At 37.2% G+C, this 18,752-nt stretch overlaps 1 protein-coding gene across 1 annotated transcript in view; it reads left to right on the top strand.

Annotated features, from left to right (window-relative positions):
- LOC144435455 (uncharacterized) overlaps positions 1-16,538 on the top strand; it is an 84,395-nt gene extending 67,857 nt beyond the window's left edge. The window contains exons 49-70 of the mRNA XM_078124049.1: positions 354-464; positions 847-957; positions 2,654-2,767; positions 3,072-3,185; positions 3,341-3,454; positions 4,767-4,880; positions 5,199-5,312; positions 6,090-6,203; positions 6,468-6,581; positions 6,896-7,009; positions 7,192-7,305; positions 8,037-8,150; positions 8,640-8,753; positions 9,778-9,891; positions 10,153-10,266; positions 10,980-11,093; positions 11,545-11,658; positions 11,913-12,026; positions 13,014-13,130; positions 14,919-15,050; positions 15,520-15,718; positions 16,475-16,538. Of these exons, the coding sequence (XP_077980175.1) occupies positions 354-464; positions 847-957; positions 2,654-2,767; positions 3,072-3,185; positions 3,341-3,454; positions 4,767-4,880; positions 5,199-5,312; positions 6,090-6,203; positions 6,468-6,581; positions 6,896-7,009; positions 7,192-7,305; positions 8,037-8,150; positions 8,640-8,753; positions 9,778-9,891; positions 10,153-10,266; positions 10,980-11,093; positions 11,545-11,658; positions 11,913-12,026; positions 13,014-13,130; positions 14,919-15,050; positions 15,520-15,718; positions 16,475-16,538 (2,558 nt within the window). The remainder of the gene's footprint in view (positions 1-353; positions 465-846; positions 958-2,653; positions 2,768-3,071; positions 3,186-3,340; positions 3,455-4,766; positions 4,881-5,198; positions 5,313-6,089; positions 6,204-6,467; positions 6,582-6,895; positions 7,010-7,191; positions 7,306-8,036; positions 8,151-8,639; positions 8,754-9,777; positions 9,892-10,152; positions 10,267-10,979; positions 11,094-11,544; positions 11,659-11,912; positions 12,027-13,013; positions 13,131-14,918; positions 15,051-15,519; positions 15,719-16,474) is intronic.
- The last annotated feature ends 2,214 nt before the right edge of the window (positions 16,539-18,752 follow it).

Below are 18,752 nucleotides of genomic sequence, written 5' to 3'. Positions count from 1 at the left end.
TAATTACTATGTCAACAAACTCTCTACGCCAAGCTTCTTGAGATAATAACACCACTGACGAACAAGTCTCTGGGCTTGTTAATTAACCCAAGGGGCTAGTTATCCCTAGCCGCGCAATAATTAATGTGAGAATCTTCAGTCAACCGGGAGTTTTTTCCTCTAAATGCTAAGACACTTTCCCGCGGGCACTTGCCAGTCTAGTGTGAATTATTCAGGATTTTGACCTGTCGCTGTTCAAAAAATAAGTTGTATGCCCCCCCCCCCCCTTTGTTTTTTGAAAAAATACATATGCTCGATTTTTCATTTGAGTAAGTTTGTTGACTCATAATGAGTTATTTCTTAATTTACCATAGATGATGACGAATGTGCCAGCAATCCTTGTCAGAATGGTCAATGTATTGATGCCGTAAATTCTTACTCGTGTATCTGTGAGCCTGGCTGGACAGGAACCAACTGTGATGTGGGTAAGTCGACAAAATCGTCCAATTGACATTGTCTATGTATATCAGACTTGATTTCAATGTTCCATTATTATAATGTCGATGCCAGTGTATACGCTAATTCCGCAATAATAGACCCTTCGCACAGTTGTACTGGATATGACACGAGCGCGCGTGCGTCGCACTTGTAAGTGAAAACGAGACTGACTTCTTTGGCGCACGAGGTCACCTGCCTCGTTTTCACTTTGACATAGGACCACGTTTTCATTGCAGTCCGCATCAATTTGACTACAACGTCGATGTATGTAGGTATGATGCAGTGGTCAAAAACCTGCGATACTAAACTCTCGCCGCGATTTCGCCTAGAACTTTAACCTATCACGATTTTTATATCAAATTGTTGCAGACATTAACGAGTGCAGTAGCTCTCCCTGCGTTTTTGGCGACTGTGTTGACAATGTGAATTCATACACATGTATCTGTAACCCAGGATTTGCTGGCATCAATTGTGACATCAGTAAGTCATTACAATTGTGTGTTACGTGTGCTGTGATGTGTTTGCCGTGTATGTGTTACTTACAATAAACTTTTCCGACCCCACCCCTTCCTTATTCTCATAATAATTGCCCATTCCACTAGACGTCTCTATTCGATTAAATATTACTTAAACATCATGGTAAGCATTCAAGGGTTAGGTGTAGTGGTAAGTTACACCGACTAGCTTGTCTACCGACCAGTTCAACGATGTCATCTCCAGTGGATAGAAGCTGCCATGGTAACATCCATGTTTATGAGGTAAGCACCCAACACCTAATTTACAGTCAATCATAACATATCTCAATGTACCTTATGGTCTAAATGATAACATGTAAAAAAAACATCATTCAAATAAACACTACTAATGTCAAATCATATATTAAAAACTAAAATAAAATGGAGTACCTAAATGACAAATATGGAAGTTCCAAAGATGTGAAAACGAATAAACTATTTAGGAGATATCCAAATTGTACTCTCCTTTCTTTCGAAAACGTATCTTTTGAAAACTATGTTGTATTTACCAGTCATAAGTGCACGAAAAAAGATGAAACTATTTTGTATAATATACATTGAAACATTTCTGCTATCTATTTTATCCTAATAGTTGTAGTTATTGTTCTACCCCGGATCTTAAACTATCAAGCGTTACCGAACAGTCAGTTACGCAGGGAGTGACGACAAATCTCAAAGCATGCAGCACAGCACAGCACAACAGTTTTTACACTGGATGGAGACTTGATTTATTATTCCACATGAACTTAAAATCAAATCTAATATTTCACATGAAACACGTGTATTTCAACCTAGTACGAATCCCTAACACCTCCCCAAAGAGTTGGCATGCTACTCATTGGATATTTCATCATCACACGATTACTCTAAATATTATAATGATTGGATCAGCATATTAAATTATGGAAATCTGACCCAATATTAATATCTAATATCACTATCATTTTGGATGTTTTGATGAGGTCACCCCAAGGTTCATTCACGGTCAAGTACACTTCCTATGTACCAAGGGATTACAACTACTTAACTCTATAAACACCAATTAACTTCAAATATTTTGTAACAACTTTTAAATACTTTGTAAAATGCCATTCAAATTCCTCTGTAACTAAGAACGCTCGTCACAATTACTGAAAATAATTAATTATGCAAACGAGTCATTAAAACCACAAAGCCCTTTCATCCCAAATATATAACCTTCCTTATGATCAAAATTCATTTTTACATAACTCAGTTTCAAAAAGGTTTTACTCAATGTTGATTTGAGTTCACATTCTGACAGCTAACACTGAGAGTTTGTATGGGCTTACAATAACCGTACTACCTCACTAAGATAAAATCATGATTCATATATAACTATAACTATTTTTTTTCTCCTAAATTCCAACACTTTCCCTGTAATCTATTTTCTTCCGAGTTACGTACATTCAATTGAACAAATGTAACTGCGCAAAAAAAAATATCCATGCGCAGCACTACACCGTGTCATGTGCACTATGATTGGGTAAAGCGTGTCAAATATGGTATATAAAAAGAGCGCTTTTAGTGTGCTGCTCATGTGGCGATGAAGATGACGCACGCGCGACTCGTCTATCCATTTGGTACAAATGTGTAGTGATAGGTTTGTCATAATAACTCAAATGTGCTTATTTTATATGCAGATATCGACGAGTGTGCCAGCCAACCATGTCTAAACGGTGGCGATTGTGAAGACTATATCAACTTTTTCATATGTACATGTCCGGCCGGATACCTTGGTACCCTTTGTGAATTAGGTAAGGTTTTTTTGGTAGACTGAACTTTCTGTCTTTAACAAGACATATCCACACTTATCCATACCTCGTCATTACGGTTCATCAAGCAACCAAAGAAGTATTCAATTGTTCAAGTACCTATAATAGGACACTAAATTAGGTCGATACCACCAGGTTTGAATCTAGAGCGATATAGCTTGGTTTTGAATCCGCCTCGTGTTAGTTTGACTTGCCTCTTTACGTATAAACAGCTGTGCTCATTTAGATCTTAAAATATCGAGGCATATTGGTGATATTTAGAAATGTTCTCTCTTTTGTCTTACAGAAAGAGATGAATGCCTTAGTAACCCATGTCAAAACGGAGGTACATGCTTAGACTTCGTGAACAGATACGAATGCGTATGTGAGCCAGGTTACACAGGAACAAACTGCGAAATAGGTAAGAACTCGATGACGTTTCACACATACATCATATACAGCAATAAAATTGCATACGTATTTCGCAAAGACCTCAAGCAAAATGTCTTCCCGCTCCGAAAGCGAGCCATAAGGGTAAAAAAAATCATGACGAACTGTTATGTTAATGTCTTACAGAAATCAATGAATGTGAAAGTGATCCATGCCAGAACGGAGCCACGTGTGTTGATCAAGTGAACGGATTTGAGTGTACATGCCAGCCAGGATACACGGGTACTCTATGTGAAACAGGTAATGGAATATGTCATGATTGGTTCATGTAAAGCCATTACTTATACATTCACATGTTGAAACGACACAAATGCCAAACTGCATATTATATCAATATCGCGGAGTCTGATTTCCCGAGGGAAATATTTGATTTGTGCCAGCATGTAGAGTGAGCGTGAACATGTTTCGAAAGACAGATAGACTGAACTAAAATTTTAACTGCAGTGATAAATTCCTAATTATTTTCATTGATTAAAGTTGTGTAACAGCATACGTCACGAAACACACAATGTCACAATTCGCTAATTATCTGACGAGTACAGACATCAGGTCCGTAGTATTCTTCATATCAGGTAATCTATTCGATTTAACATACTGACTACTCTGTATTTAAACGTTTTAATCTCTGACAGATTTATAGTGTATACTCTAGCGCCAACACAAGAGTTTAGATGTAACGGATGATCAGTAACCCACTGAAATAAATCGAGTAAAGTAAAGAGTGAATCAGATGTTTGCACCATACTTTCTCGTGTGCCACGAGATATGTCAGCGGTCCAAACGAGACGTCTCGTGGATTTTACCCCTCTCTGTAAACCCTTTCCACCTCTTTGTAATGATACTGCTATATCCATCCCTTCCTCTCTCACCTTTTAAAATCCACTCTCTAATTCTGGAATGCACGTTTTGTATTCACATACTTTGTGTGAATGTATCGTGTGTACGTGTCTGCTCTGACATGTAATGTTTTGTCTTCGTTAAGTTTTATTAAAACCGGAACATAAAAACGGGAAAAACATGCATTTTCGTCAACTATGGTTACTGGAGAGTAATTTCATTATTTCGCATCACCTAAATTTCGTGTAATTGCCAAGAAACTACCAAATTGAAACTTGTTCTACATTCTGTAACTCTCTTAGCATAGGAGTCAGCCGACATGCATATGCATTAGAGGAATAATGAATATTTACCTGAAAGTGATAAGCACTAAGGAGTCATGAATATTTAGTGTTCATCTAATATTCATGCATGTCTCCAAAGGACCTCTTCTAGGATAATGAATGTGAGGCAAGTTTCAATTTGGCCTTTCTTGCCAATCACATCAAATTCTTGTCATGTGAAATCATGAAATGACTCTCCAGAACCCAAAGTTTACTTGTGATTATAAATTTATGTTTTACCTATTTCCTGGAGTGGAGTTTCCCTTTTGTAAGCAGCAAATAATGCAATATAATACAGTGAAAATAATCAAAGATGGCGTTTTGGATTGACTGAAACCATTTCAACACAAGTCTAAATTTTGTATTTGATTAACCGGGGTTTTTTGTTTCAGATATTGATGAGTGTGCCAGTGACCCATGTCAAAATGGAGGAAACTGTGTTGACCAAGTTAATGGATACGTTTGTGTATGTGTACCAGGGTACACAGGAACATTCTGTGAAACAGGTTGGTTTTACACTGTCTGTTAAAATGTGCCATTTTTTTTATTAGTTCACTTTCAATATAATTATAATACAACCATAGGGGAAAGAAGGCATGTGATTGACTGATCGATCGATCGATTGATTACATGCCGGCATTCCCCTGTAATAAACCTGCTAAAGATGACCGAACAAAAACACCTGTGAATATGATACAACACGAAAGATTGGATGATACATGGACAGGAAATGTGGCTATCAAAGACATTCTTCATATACAAAACAAAGGACAGAAAGATCTTAATATATGTGACTAACCTTTAACCTGTAACCTTTGTTGCAGATATTGATGAATGTGCAAGCTCGCCATGTTTGAACGGTGGCACATGCGTAGATGCTGTGAATGGCTACACTTGTATATGTGTCCCTGGTTACTATGGCGTTCACTGTGAAACAGGTAGTTATTTAACCTTTTATTGATAATTGTGTGAACTATTGTGTTAATACATGTACAGTGCAGGAAAAAGGATTGCCTCTGCTAATATTTCCATGTGGCAAAAGATTATTTGAATATAACACTCACTATGGTATGATCCCGATTTCTAATTGACAGATGACCATAGTGATTCCATATATATTATTATTTCTGGGCACATAAGTGATTAATATAGCCTACTTACTAAAAACCATCAATTATGCAAATGAATAATTGTTGTTCATTATACATACATACATACATACATACATACATACATACATACATACATACATACATACAGACAGACAGACAGACAGACATACATACATACATACATATGGACAGACAGACAGACAGACAGACAGACAGACAGACAGACAGAATCATAACATAACGTCCCCTTGTGGGAGATAAAAACATGCAAACGAGTGATTGACCACATATGTATTTGCTTTGTAGACAGAGATGAATGTTCCAGTGATCCATGCCAGAACGGAGCCACATGTGTCGATAATGTCAATGGTTACGTATGTCAATGTGCACCAGGATACACAGGAACTCTGTGCGAGACAGGTGAGATATATTGGTATGATTGTCAATTGTCCCGGATAACGTTGAAACAACCTGATGATATTTGATCAAAAATATATGGCACAGTCTTCGAGTACCGGCTAGTTGTACAATTGTGTGACTTTTTGACAAATAATAGTACTATTTAACTTATTAAATTTCTTGTTCTGTACCTTCTTTCATTAGACATCGACGAGTGTGCTAGTGACCCCTGTCAGAATGGTGGTGCGTGTGTTGATAATGTCAACGGCTATACATGTAACTGTGTACCCGGATATACAGGAGTACATTGTGGAATAGGTTGGTAACGATTTCATTGTTTGTTGTTGTTGTTGTTGTTGTTGTTGTTGTTGTTGTTGTTGTTGTTGTCGTTGCTGCTGCTGCTTGGGGGGTTTGGAGGGGGAATACTAAAAGGGCATATTTGAAACAAACAACTCGTTATTAGGTCAATGGTATGTTCTAAGGTGTGTAACAAGAGGAGTAAATAGTGAAGTCATATTGAATAATTCCACCATTCACGTGTCCCTAAATCAAAGTACTGAAAAATTTCGTTTTTTGTTTCAGATATTGATGAGTGTGCCAGTGACCCATGTCAAAATGGAGGAAACTGTGTTGACCAAGTTAATGGATACGTTTGTGTATGTGTACCAGGGTACACAGGAACATTCTGTGAAACAGGTTGGTTTTACACTGTCTGCCATTTTGATGTTTTTATTTTTTTATTTTATTAGTTCACTTTCAATATAATTGCAATAAAACCATAGGGGCAAGAAGGCATGTAATTGACTGATCGATCGATCGATTACATGCCTGCTTTCCCCTGTAATAGATCTGCTAAAAATGACCGAACAAAAAACACATGTGAATATGATACAACACGACATATTTGATGTCATAGACAGGAAGAGTGGCCATCAAAAACATTCTTCATATACAAAACAAAGGATAGAAAGATCTTCATATATGTGACTAACCTTTAACCTTTGTTGCAGATATTAATGAATGTGGGAGCGCGCCATGTTTGAACGGTGGCACATGCGTAGATGCTGTGAATGGCTACTCTTGTATATGTGTCCCTGGTTACTATGGTGTTCATTGTGAAACAGGTAAAAATTATTATTATAGCCCAAATATTATCATTTCATACTACTACAACTACACCAGGACCTTAAAACTCAAAACAGCTTTGAATCTGAACATATTCATTAATTAATTCATTCTTTTTCTTTCTTTCTTATGTTTGTTTGTTCATTCATTCATTTTTTCCTATTTTTTCTGTATTTCATAGATAGAGATGAATGTTCGAGCGATCCATGCCTGAACGGAGCCGCATGTATTGACAATGTCAACGGTTTCGAATGCCAATGTATACCAGGATACACAGGAGTTCTGTGCGAAACAGGTGATAATAATTTTACACTATTTATTCCCATAAGTCTTAAAGTTGTCATATGGATGAGGATTGAGTATTTACTTTTGATTTTTAATTTACAAAACAGTTTTATCATGGCTTCCTACTTGAAAATCAATGTGAAACAACATAGACTAAGTCTGTGTTTGTAACTCAATTTCAGTGCATAAAGCTCAAACGTGTGTGAAAAGTATGTTATTGTACGTACAATAACAAAGAAGTTACATATTTATCAATCTTCTGCAATTTATTGAGTTACAAAAAAGTGTTTGGGGTATGTTGTTTCATATTGATTTTCCAAGTAAGAAGGCGTGGTAAAATTGATTTATAAATTAAAAATCCAAAGTAGATATCCATTCCTCATCCATATGGTCACTTTAACATAAACAAGGCATTTTTAATTTCCCGAGGTCTTCAATCTATTTATGCGGTTCACACTACAATATTGGTGACATTTTCGCTCATAGATAGTTATTGTTCTTGGAAAACACGGAAAACACACAGTCTGATTAAAATCTGGTTTTCGATTTTGTTTGTTGGGAAGAGAATGGAATCACTTCCTGAAGAACAAAATCTTAAACAGACGATTATAAAGGAATGGAATTGAGGTAATTAAAGTCATATTCACCACATCAGATTGGAAAAACAGAGTGTAAAGAACATATCTGGTTCCAATGAAATAGAGAGACGTTAATTGTCTAATATGTTTTATAATTTGACAGATATCAACGAGTGTGTTAGCGCCCCCTGTCAGAATGGTGGCAGTTGTGTCGATGAAGTCAACGGCTATACATGTGAATGTTCACCAGGTTTTAGAGGAGTTCACTGCGAAATAGGTAACAATGCAACTACACTTTATTTGGAATTGTCATCCTTTTTATACCAATGTATTCTGAATGATTGCAAGAGGCGACTTTATCACTGCGTCGGCGTGAGATGGGACCTGATGGAATAGCGACGGAAAATTATCAATTTAAGTTAAAGGATGATGGCATGATCGATCGATTCTGTTGGGTGTTACACACACGAACTTATTACACAAACTCGCTCTCTGGTACCAAATTTGCAATGCAAACGTGAGCATGCAGCACTACACCATTATTAATAGAGAGTAACCAACCACACAATGCACGACGGTCTCTAATAACTAAATCATCTTAAAGCTTGCCACTTAACAGTATTTACCATACCGTGATTGCCATGACAACCAGTAATATCTATCAAATCATGCTAATGAATGAATGAATGATACAACTGTATTTCAAACTCATAATTATGACAATTTATCTTTTTAAAAAAACATCTCTAATCTTTCTTCGCTTTAGAAATTGATGAATGTGACAGTAGCCCGTGTCAAAATGACGGTACATGCGTTGATGAAGTCAATGGCTACACATGTGTATGCCAAGCAGGATACGAAGGAGTTCATTGTGAAGAAAGTGAGCAAAACAATGTCAAAAATGTCCAGTTGAAAAAAAAAAACTAATCCTGAATTGTCTGTTCTAATTGTATATTGATAAGTTCTAATTAATTTGACCAGTCTATTTTATGTTTGAACATATTTATTGTTTGTAAACGTCCTTTTGTCATGTTATCACGTTATGTTTCATGAACGTCTGAATGATGCTGACAACAACATACTACCAAATATCATTACATTGGGACCACACTATGCTCTTTAACTTGGAAAATAAGACATTTCCATCAAGTGTGCCAACGAAAAAACAAAGTCATTTTGATTTTTGAACTCTAGGGTTTAGTTTATAACATTCCTGTAAACTTATCTACATATTTTAATATATAAATCAATGTTGAATAATACACAACTTCTAATAAGCCACATGCACGTGGGTAAAACAGTGGTGCTGATAAGATTCTTTCCCTCACTAAATTTATTGCATGACTGGTGTTCCGTTGAATAAGGTTGTTTTTGTATGTTGTGTGTGCATTTGACCTTTTTCATCCATTGATTATTGATTGCCTCATGATCACTTGTTTTGTTCTCTTTACGTCACTAGGCCCAGGCTTTCAGAATATATCTGCACAGACCCCGTGATTCTTTTACAGGTTGACAAACTGGATAAATATCTCCTGGGTTAAGTCCTGTCATTTATCACAGAAAGGGTCGTAGGAATAGAGGCGTCTAGGGAATCTTGTGTGTTGTTTGTTTGTTTGTTTGTTTGTTTGTTTGTTTGCTTGCTTGCTTGCTTGCTTGCTTGCTTGCTTTTTATATATGTGCGTTTGTCAAACTTTGCGTGACAGAAATCTTCCCCCCCCCCTCCCACCTGGTGTGCCGTAGAACGTAGTTCCAATGTAACCCCACCTGGTTTGCCCTGGAACGTTCTATGTTGATATTAACATGTTGGTTGCTTCTGTTGTGCAGTGTTACTCATTAACTTTTTCATATTACCATACACACGAGTTGTCTTTGTATCTTAAACTGTGTTTTTTTCCCAACCTTAGATATCGATGAATGTGCCAGTAGCCCTTGTCTAAATGGTGGTACGTGCCAGGATGCAGTCAACGGCTACATTTGCATCTGCAGAGCTGGATATTTCGGCCAGAACTGTGAAATAGGTAACTTAGTCTCATTCTCATGTGTCTGATTCAATAAACCCTTTCTTGCAACTTGCACTTATTAGTTATCCCCCACCCCCCTTGAAGGCCACCTGTATAAGTAAATCAGACTCCAGTAAACGACCAAATTTGAAAACATACATCCTTCTCTGCCTAGGACTTTTCTTCCGAATGTGTTTGTGCTATAAATCTCACATGCTACAGATGAAGAAATCATTGACCACACTTCTTAACTCGTTACCTTGCTTTTACACGTTTCAGATATCGACGAGTGTGCTAGCGACCCATGTCAGAATGGCGCCCAATGTCAGGATCAAGTGAATGGCTTCGTTTGTATTTGTCTTCCTGGGTATACCAGCACGCTCTGTGAAATTGGTAAGTTACTGCACTATGGACATTATATATATATCAAAGCATCAGACAGGTGTAATGGAAGATAAATAGCATATAGAAACGATGATAGCCCGGCCCTGAGTTCTGGCTTACGGTCTCACTCAAAACCGGAGCCAGGTGAGACAGATGCTCACAGCCCCTCGACTAAAAACTTAGTCTCTCAAATCTCCAACACTTTGGTCATTACAATAATTAAATTACGACAAGTCACGCATGGTAAATGAGCTTCCTGAGATAACGATAGGTTATGCATAATTATGAGCGTCCTGGAACATGAACCAATGGAAGCTAAAATTTGAATAAGGTCTCTAGAGATGTGAGATAGTACCTTATTTGTCTTGACACCTATGTGGACTATTGCAGTAGATATTCATTTCTCTAACTAGATGTTTGAAGACGTGTGTAAACAGCGTCATGTCTGAACACAAACACAGTAATTACATATTCATGACGGACATGTGCTGCAGTTACAGTGTGGGTCGTTGTATATGTTGTGTTTTCAGATTAGATCTGTCTTTCCTTCATATGGGAGAACACATTACCGCAGATCTCTGTTTAAAATGAAATACTTATTTTCTCTGTTGTTATACTGCTTTTGTTGATGTATTGCTTGAATGTTTGTTTTATCACGTTTTTTTGCCCCTTTGTAGACAACCTTTGGCAACCCCTATATAATGTTGTGCATTATTTTGCAGAAATCAACGAATGTGCTAGCCTTCCCTGTCAGAACGGAGCCACTTGTACCGACAATGTCAATGGATTTTCATGTGAATGTCTTCCTGGTTACGAAGGCACTCTTTGCGAAAGAGGTAAAATCATCATTTGTACTATTTAATGTATAAAATGTACCATACAGTACATGTTGATGTAAACATGGATTTCTGTAGAAAGTGTGCTTATGATGATGTACACGTGTATTCGTCTGCATAAAACGACATTTGCGGGGAGAAATTCCCAGCGCAAGAATTTTTAAATCAAAATTGATAGTTAAAATCATAGACCCTAAAGTTGGTGTAGGGTCTATGTTAAAATCAAAGTACACTGAAAATGTGTGCCTTACCAATAACAAATGCAAATGTACATGTAAATGATATACAAATTTAATATTGCCTTCTGGGTAACAAGCTATGCTCTAGTCTACATCATTGTGTTGGCAGAATTGAAAATTATGTCAGACTTCTTCCGGTTGAACTCGTACTTGGCCCGAGAATCGAACTACTAGTATATGTAGTAGTGATAATTTGTATTTTACTGTCTTAGACATCAACGAATGTAGCAGTGCACCTTGTCAGAATGGCGGAACCTGTGTCAATGGTATCAACCAATATAGTTGTATCTGCCCAGCTGGTTATACCGGTGTTAACTGTCAAATAGGTAAGTTTTTTAAATCTGTTAAGAAATTACATTTGTACATATAAAAATCGACAATATCATCACTACAGAATGAAAATATAAAACATGAAAAAATAGTATCACCTTGAACCACGTGTCTACTATCATGCCGCGAGAAGTGAGCAACCTGCTTAGATGCAAAATAACTTAAGCCTAAAACCCTAACATACACTCGATTGAAAAAATTCAATTTTTTCATGTCTAACACTTTACCAAATACGTATTTTTACTTGTAGATATTAATGAATGTGCAAGTAATCCTTGTCAAAACGGAGGATATTGTAGCAACCTTATCAATGGCTACTTGTGTACCTGTAAATTGGGATTCGCCGGTACTAATTGTGAAATCAGTAAGTAGTCTTTCCCCCCTCCCTCCCTCTCACTATCCATCCCTCTCTATATCCTTTCTTCCCTTCCATCGTCCTTCCTTCTATAGGTACAAGATCAGCGGAAGTTCTACCTGACATATACACTTCGGGAGCAAGACTCATCAGGAACTGCTTGTCTGCGTGTTTTTCATCGTGGCGCGATGCTCCGCATGATAACTCGCGTGGCATATGCGTAGAGGTTATAAAACCTTTGTTTCAGCTTTGAAATGTTAAATGCTATTGGCGCAAATCTGCATGTCATTACTGGTGCGACTGTGTAAAGGGTGGTTAAGGTATTTGGTGATATCATAGACCCTTCCACCCACTGGGTGGAGAGTCTATGGTGATATATTATAAATAGTTTGCCAGATAACCAAATGATGACCTCACAACTCTATTAATGAGATATTTACCATTCTATACAGACATCGATGATTGTGCCAGCGGTCCCTGTCTGAATGGCGGAACTTGCAATGACGGAGTCAACTTCTACACCTGCACATGCGCACCTGGATGGTCTGGCATTCACTGTGAAATCGGTACGTATGTCCATATGATCAAAATGACCAGCAAGGAGGCTTAACAAGAGACAGCTTGTCATGACCAATATCATCGTTAAGTTTTGTACCCGGCCCCCGTCGGGTATAATATATATAGACTTATTTCAAAAGAATAAGGATGTAATAAGTCATTACTCAGAGTTTCACGTTTGGTCTTCAAAGTAAAATGTGTGACAACAACTTTTGGCACATTTTGAAAACGCAAGAGAAACGTCTCTGATAATTTGTTTTACTGTCTCGATTAATGAACGAATTGTATTCTGACAGCAAGTGGGGGTATTTTTTGTTCAAGTTTTCTCCACTCGATGTAAGCTTAACCATCTTGATGTTCCGTGGCTTGCCAGGTGATTATTGTATCAAACAGACTCACAGCTTACTTATACTAATGAACTGCCCTTTACATCAACAGACATGAACCCATGCACTAGTGACCCCTGCCGAAATGCAGGAGTGTGTTCTAACCGAGGTGATGGTACCTATTACTGCATATGTCAACCGGGTTACGGTGGAATCAACTGTGAAATCGGTAAGTCTTTTGACTGAGACAAAAGCATCTTATATAGAACCTAAATAGTGATTTTCAGTCACATACTATCATCGGAAATAAAATGTTCAAACTTTCTCTGTTACTTTGATCAAGAAAACTCAAAACCATTCTCACTTCAAAACAAGAAAGAGAATGATGAGTCACCTTACAACTTTTTTTAATAAACGTCAAAATTGAGTCCAAATTTAGCCATTTTAGAATCCAATATGGCCGCCGACTAGTAATTGTGCTTTAACACTACGGGGGAAGTGAAATATTACTGGGGTCAGTGAAAATAAGACGGTGGCGCCCCGACTTATATTTAATGTTTCAAAAGCACCGGGAGCAGGCTTTCATATGGCAAGTTGAAAACTTACGATTCTGAGAACGTTGATTTACAGGAACGTTTGTCCCAGAAGCATTATTTTGTCATAGATAGCCTTTGTCAATAATGCCGTTTGGAAATTGAAGATGGTCGTGAAATAAAAATGTATTTAACAGTTAATAAGTTGGGAATCACTGATTCAGAAAATAAAATCACGAACATGATAACAATGTTTATCTCGAAGCAAAACTAGTGTAAATCCTTACCTCATTGCACTGAAGTATACGTAAAAGCCCCATAAATAAATTACATGACTAGGAACAGAGTTCCGTGTTTACTCAAGTTCTGCCTCGTTCTCTAGTGGATGCTGATACAAATCAGAAGGTACTTAGTAAAGCCCTACTGTTTCCCTTTGAGGTGATATGATTTACTCATGGTTCGACTCGTTTTAGTGATGTAATTTCAGTGACCTTTGACACCATGCTCACCGCTGCTGTTTTTTTTAAACATCTTTTCGTGTTGGTTTTTTATCACTATCACTCATTGAATTTTGTTTTTCATTCTGATAGAATATCACCATCAATGTGAAACATTGACTAAATATGTCCACTTCTCTCTCTTACTTTTAAACTTTCAGACATCAACGAATGCGCAAGTTTACCATGTCAAAATGGAGGATCATGCGAAGACCGACCAAATGGCTTCGTTTGTGTGTGCACCCCAGAATTCACTGGAACCCTATGTGAAACAAGTAAGATGAACCTTACAGAATAGCTTCAGAATCAAAATTGTATCAGATTAGAAAAAAAAATTAGTTACTTTGGAACCTGAAATTAGAATCGAACGCGACGTTTAGACCTAACCTTGATTGAGCAATGATATCATATTCACGCCTGAAAAAGCGTATAATTCTAATACCCCGATAATGAACTTGGTGAGAGATTCAATTGTGTATTTCAGAGTTAGTACATAACGGCTTTAAACTTCAGATAGTTTCGCACCTCTGCCGGGCATTTCAAGAAGTTTTATTTGAATTAATGAAACCGTAAAATGTCTACAGAATTTATACGAGATCTGTTATATCACCACCACCACCACCACTACTACTACTATGTACATTACTAGACACTGCTTGGGCCATCAGGCATTCAAATCTAAGCATTTGAGATATATATAGAGAAAACGGTTTAAACCGTTTTTTCAGGTGATTTGAAACTAGTGCCCGAGAATGACATATTTTCATTTTCCGTGTAGTATTTTAGAAGCAGATCCACATGAAATTTATTTGTATAGTTAGAAGGGAAAACATGTCAGATTTCAAAGAAGGAACAGCCAGCAAATATTTAAACCAGCCACCGAAGTCAAAATATAACATTAAAAAAAAGCGTTCAGCCATTCAATTGCGAGTTGCATGTATTTGTTGTACTTATTCAATATTTTGTATGTTTTTTTGTCATTTCTAGAACTGTATTGTGATATTGTGGGTACTTGGTACAATGCTTTGGGTAATCAAATCAAACTGGAAAAGACCTCGAATGGAATGATCCTCGGAGAATACCACACCGCTTTTGAACGTTTCATTGGCTACAACGTGGGTTAGTATACATGCCTTAGTGTTACTATATGAAAGTACTCCAGTTGCAAATATTAAATATGCTGTCAGAGAAATTCTGACGGTAATTTTTGTCATCTTTAAAGTCAAAACCACTATCCGGTGAGATTCCCTTTAGTTTGTAAGAGTTCATAATCTTTGCGGATTCGTTTCGTCGTGATAACCTTCAGGTCACGAGTATTTTCCGGCTGAATGAATACAAATATTGGAGAACAACATAATTATACCAGCGCCAGTAATATCAAAGAAAAATCGGAGAAAGTAATGGCCATTTTGAACGTTTGGAGTCATATTTTCTGAACACAACCAAACCAGCTACGTGAACACGCGTTGTCGTGACGTGGACGCGCGTTGTCGTGACGTAGAAGGACCAGAGTATATACTCCATATTTTTGGCTTGTGCATGGTATAATCACTCTAATATAATCTGATGTCTTTATTCTTTTACACAGATCTGGTCATGCTAGTCGGATACCATGACATTACCGCGTTGTTCCCAACCTTCGGTTTCTCCGTTGTTCGTAACCATGGTGAAGAAACAACAAGTTGGACTGGCCAATGCCATCTATGCGACGGTGAAGAAGTCCTTCTAACTAACTGGATATCAACCGAACAGACAAATGTGTGTATGGAAAATTCCCAGGCCAACAAGTAAGAACAATTTTCTTTACTCTTTTCTCCACTGCATAAAGTGTTAAAACAGGCTTCAAGAAAATAAGTGATGATTCTGATTGATACGGGGGTGGGGGGGGGGTGTTAAAAAAACAAATTAACAAAAAACGCCAGTAGCATCATCATTGAATGCAGTACAGCTGAAATACGAGTAGTTACACATATGATACATGTATGAGCGCGTCAAGCGCCACACCTAACTTAGTCTAGTTCCTATACGATACACATATAGGGAAATTCATTATTCTAGCACACAAAAAATGTGCCACCCCCGACTGCGTTCATAAACACGTGATACTGTATGAACGCGTCAAGTGCCATACATAACTTAGTCTAGTTCCTATACAGCGCGTTACGATTACTACAATCATCTTCACTCACGAATAGGGAAAGTCATTATTATAGCACAAAAATCTGTGCTACCCCTCCCCCCCCCAACTGCGTTCATATAAACATGATGACGATATCGCGTCCCCACGTGATTTTAGTTTCAGACTGGAGAGGAGATGATCGTGCGTCGTATAAGAACTAGACGAAACATAATTAAAACAGTGTTTGCTAAATAAGTTGAACCATATATATTAAGAATGTATCTCTTACTAAAAGTTAATTAATTATGTATTAAACTGAGCTCGACTTCTTCAAAATCGGAAACGCAAGTAAATACTGCATAAGATGATACAGAAGTCCTAAATTAACAACCACGATGTCTTGTTTTTTATCTCTTCTCCATAGGATTGGACGTGACAAGTGGACTAGATACACACAAAGTTTAGCCCCCAAACACTCAGATTTGTAAGACCAGGATGATACGACCATACCTTCCATGGCACCTACCGGCCGTTCAGCAAGGCGAGACATGATCATGTCTAATTTCTAATCGTACCACATCCCACGATATTATATTTATGTTGAAGTGGTACTTCTCTTTTGTATATTCTTTTAATCAATGTGAATTAACCTTTTCGACATTATTTTGTTATAGTATAATATAACCCCTTTTGGTTTTTAAAAGGTTTGTTAAGTATGGTATGAGTAAAAAATGAAACGAAGCAAAATTTAAAATAGTAATTACTGATATAAATATTGTCGGTCTTATTTTTTCTTCTATAGTTAGATCTACGGGGTTTTTTTATTTTGTCAATTTTGTGTTTACAAATACCATGTCACATAAATTGACCAAATATACTACATTTATCGGCTTATTTTTTTCCCCTTTTAAACTCTTTTATTTGAAATGGTTTACAATTATTATTTGACCAAATTTCCAAACCAATAGCTACAATGTATATTGTCCCATTCTGTACATTCATAAACTTTGTACTATTTCAACAGTTCATGCCTTCAAGGTATTTGTATATCTTCCCCTCTTCTATTTATCAGTCCATTTGGAGAGTAAATCTTATTTTGAAAACGATAGACGCTTGTATTTATGTGAATCAGATACATAAACATCATTGTACATGAATTTGAAATACTAACTGTGTTGGTTTTGTTTTTGTTGTTGATGTTTTGATGTCCGTTTTCGTATGAGTGTAACTAATGACGCTCGGGTACGGGTTTCAATAGTCACCCATCAATAAGAGAGAAAGAGAGAGAGAGAGAGAGAGAGAGAGAGAGAGAGAGAGAGAGAGAGAGAGAGAGAGAGAGAGAGAGTGTGTGTGTGTGTGTGTGTGTGTGTGTGTGTGTGTGAGAGAGAGAGAGAGAGAGAGAGAGAGAGAGAGAGAGAGAGAGAGAGAGGGAGAGATTAATAGCAGCGACCACAATTTTACGACTCGATACGATTAATGGGACGATGGTGTGCTTGCATAAAGCTGTCTATTTTACGTGGCCAATCTACATTTACATGTTGTACATGTAAGTGGTACACTGGCACCATTTTTTCAATTCAATTTAATTTAATACAATTCAGTGCAATTCAATTCAATCAATACAATACAATACAATACAATTCAATTCATCCCAACTCAACCCAACTCAACTCAACTCAACTCAACTCAACTCAACTGGACTGAGCTGAACCGAACTCAACTCAATTCAACTCAACTCAACTCAACTCAACTCAAAGCAATTCAACTCAAAGCAATTCAAGTCAACTCAACTCAATTCAGTTCAACTCATCAATTCAACTCAGTTTAACTCAACTCAACTCAACACAACCCAACTCAACTCAACTCAACTCAACTCAACTCAACTCAACTCAAAGCAATTCAACTCAACTCAACTCAACTCAACTCAATTCAACTCAATATACAAGGACGAATGTATTATGGGTTGTCCATTCCCTTCATTATTCTCGTCACTAAACTATACTGCCAATCTATTCCTTATCTTGTTTTTTTAACGTATTCCCACCTTCAAATTTTCTGAATCAATTCCATCAATATTATTATTAACAGTGCAGAAAGATAAATTAAACACCCTTTTCATCACTGATGTGGTTTGAAAGTATCATTTCAGTCAATAACTTGTGTGTGTCAATTTACCACAATGACACGACAATGTAATTGTTTTTTCAATCCAATATGGCCCACAATCAAACATTTATACAGTGAATAAAATAATTAATTATTGGTATCCCCAAAGGACAATACAAAAAGGAAAATTTGTTTTGGAGTGATCTATTATTGCCAGGGTCAGACCAACACAGGTCAATGCACAGACATATACATAGGGGAGACAGAGAGATCACTCAAAACTAGATTTTTAGAATATAGAAGACCAAGTTCCAGCACAGCTGAAGTCTCCCAGCATATCCACATCGAATCACCAGGACATTCAGTCAACATAAACAGTGTAAATATTCTTGACACCGAAACTAGACAATTTGAACGGGGAGTGAAGGAAGCCATCTACATCCGGGCACTTAAAACCATCATTAAACAGAGACGGAGGGCGATATAAACTTCCAGGCACCTATGACCCCTTATTAGGCTCACGTGTCCATAAGGTCACGTGTACTGAATAGTGGGTCCGACAATCTCTCGACAAAGACTGAAGTGTACAGTCGAAA

Source organism: Glandiceps talaboti, chromosome 5 (assembly GCF_964340395.1).
Source record: "Glandiceps talaboti chromosome 5, keGlaTala1.1, whole genome shotgun sequence".
NCBI lineage: Eukaryota > Metazoa > Hemichordata > Enteropneusta > Spengelidae > Glandiceps > Glandiceps talaboti.
This window is presented reverse-complemented; position numbering and strand designations above follow the sequence as displayed.